Raw genomic sequence first — 2,620 nt, forward strand, 5'->3', positions numbered from 1 at the left:
ATGAGGAACTGTATTTAAAGAGCCAGAAGGTTGTGAACCACTGCTTCAGGGCATCAGCCACTAGGATGGTGACATTCCCATCATCCTCTTTCGGGCGTAGCACATGCCCATCACCCCAGCCAGCACCCCTGGCACGCTACATTCGCTCCTCAGAGCCCTTAGTTGCCCAAATGGCTCAGTCCTCTCCTCCATGGAAGCCTGCAGGAGTGCATGCACACTCATTTTATTTTATTATTTTAAAAACATTTTTACTGCCGAAACCGGTTTGGCTCAGTGGATGGAGCGATGGCCTGCGGACTGGGGGAGCCCGGATTCGATTCAGGTCAAGGGCATGTACCTGGGTTGCAGGCACATCCCCAGTGGGGGATGTGCAGGAGGCAGCTGATCAATATTTCTCTCTCATCGATGTTTCTAACTCTATCTCTCTCCCTTCCTCCCTAAAAAAAAAAAACAAAAAAAACCATTTTTACTGATTTTTTAGAGAGAAAGAGAGAGGGAGACATACACTGACTGATTGCCTCCTGCATGCATCCCAACTGAGGCCAGAGATCCATCCTGCAACCCAGGTAACCGCCCTTGACCAGAAATCTAACCTGAGGCCCTTTGGTGTGCAGGCTGACGCTCTATCCATTGAGCCTCACCAGCCAGGGCTACAGGAACCCCCTAGCACCCCTGTCCTGGCCCCTGTAAGGACATCTGCATGAGCACCCCTATTGTGGACACTCCACCTTGATGAAGTAGTTAGTCCCATGAACCAGCTGGCTCATGTACTCCGTGGCCTTGAAAGTGGGGTACTTCTTGTTTTCCTTCTCCTCCAGCTGGGACTTCACCTAGGGGGCAGGAGAGAGGGGAACTCAGTGTCTTCCTTCCTGCAAGAGTGACTGACACGGGAGCTGTGGCCTCATGTCAAATGTTACACACTGACCTCTAAGGCCCACCCTTTACAGATTATTCCTCCCAATGCAGGACCATGCATGTAAAACTCGTGACTGGTATGAGGCCTGTGGCCTGCCTTCGCCTTCAGGGAGGGGCCCTAACCAGGGATAAGAATGGAGGGAGAATGGAGTCAGCAGCTGACAGGAGGGCGGGTCAGGAAGAAAGAAGTCAGGTCCCTCCTGTCCCTCCTCTGCCCTCGGCATGGGGCCGGCAGGGTTCTCACTGCAGGCCTACCTGTGTCTCAGTGCTTACCTGTCATGCAAGGTGCCATGTCTGGTCCGCAGGGATCTGACCCTGCAGACGGGGCACAAGCCTACAGGGATGCGTGACACACACAAACGCACACGGGAGTCTGGGAAGGAATGGCCTCCCTCTTGGCCTGTTTCAGGAGTGGAGGCAGGAAAGGAGGAATGGTGAGAAAACCCAAATACACTGCAGAGGGCCAGGGAAGGCCAAGGTCGGACTGGTGGGCACTACTTGAGGAGACTGAGCCAGAATTTGGGACTTTGACATCCTCTGGCCAGGGCTCCCTCTCTGACCTCTGTTCTCCACACCTGCAGCCCAGAGAGCTGGGGGAGGAGTCAGTACCCCAGGCAGCAACATGGTGTCCCCTTCCCTGTCCTCTAGGAGCCACAGGCAAAGCCCCGTCCTCAGAACTGCCTCCCAGAGGCCATGGTGTCTGCCCTCTTACTTGTCACTTTCAAGTGACAGGCACCACATCAGGGATCCCCCAGACAGCCACTCCTCTCTCCTGAGCTGATGGGCATTCAGAGTTCACGCAGCAAGTGAGGAATTCCTTAGGCCTGGGACCCAGGAACCTCAGGAGAGGCTGGGCTCCGGAGTATTGTAGGATAGGAACCTTCCCAACTGGCTCACCACGCAGTCCCTACACATTCCTCATTTTCAAAGTCTCATGGGACGGACTCACCGTCCTTTACTATAGTCAGATGGTCTAAAGTTTAGACCATCTCATTAGTCAACAGAGCCAAATATCAACAGTACAAAGATTGAAATTACTTTTGAGAGCTATATTTTTTAAACTTAAACAATATAGGTAGGTTTATTGTAATTAACTTAATTAGGGTACTCCTAAGGCTTAGGAAGAGCCACACTCAAAGAGCCATAGAGCCTAATGTGGCTCTGGAGCCCACTGTGTCACTTGAGCCGCAGTTTGCCGACCATGGGGTTAGTGAAGCAGCAGGTTTGTTTGACTTTGTGTCTTCTCAGAACCTGAGCCTTCCTGTGTCCCCACCATCCCACCTTCCCCAGAACCTTTGGTGAAGGCCCCCCAGTGATGCCCACTTTACAGACGAGGAAACTGAGGCACAGACGTTAAGCGCTGCCCAGGGTCTGACCCAGGCTCTGCCTCTGCCTGTTTTTGTTTTACTTGCACAAGGAGCCCTGGAATAAAGCAGGGCGGAAGTTAGGACCCCTGCAGACCCTTCCCCAGCTTCACTGACCGGAACCGCCTGAGGACAAGCCCAGGGTCCTTCTCCCAGCGTCCACACCCTCCGCGTCCCGGCGGGCGCTGCCCCTGTGCGGACAGGGCGGGACCCTACCTGGGCTAGGGGGACCTGGCCGCCTACCTTGTCGGCTATGGCCTGGATATCCTCCGTGGCGGGCTCGACTTTGGAGGGCGCACCGAGCATGTGAATGGGAGCGCTCATGGCGGAGCAGCGGGCAC

At 54.4% G+C, this 2,620-nt stretch overlaps 1 protein-coding gene across 2 annotated transcripts; it reads right to left on the reverse strand.

Moving 5' to 3' along the window:
- Positions 1-694: 694 nt before the first annotated feature.
- LOC102766621 (cystatin-B-like) lies at positions 695-2,614 on the reverse strand. 2 transcript variants are annotated; one of them, XM_006760212.2, is made up of 2 exons: positions 2,523-2,614; positions 695-830 (listed from the first exon to the last, which is right to left on the reverse strand). In XM_006760212.2, exons 1-2 carry the CDS (start codon positions 2,601-2,603, stop codon positions 711-713), a joined length of 201 nt encoding a protein of 66 aa, XP_006760275.1. In that variant the 5' UTR covers positions 2,604-2,614; the 3' UTR covers positions 695-710. The 2 variants fall into 2 exon arrangements, with proteins under 2 accessions (XP_006760275.1, XP_015417148.1); XM_015561662.1 differs by having other exon boundaries at positions 2,445-2,614.
- Positions 2,615-2,620: the final 6 nt, after the last annotated feature.

Source organism: Myotis davidii, unplaced genomic scaffold (assembly GCF_000327345.1).
Source record: "Myotis davidii unplaced genomic scaffold, ASM32734v1 scaffold10237, whole genome shotgun sequence".
NCBI classification, from domain to species: domain Eukaryota; kingdom Metazoa; phylum Chordata; class Mammalia; order Chiroptera; family Vespertilionidae; genus Myotis; species Myotis davidii.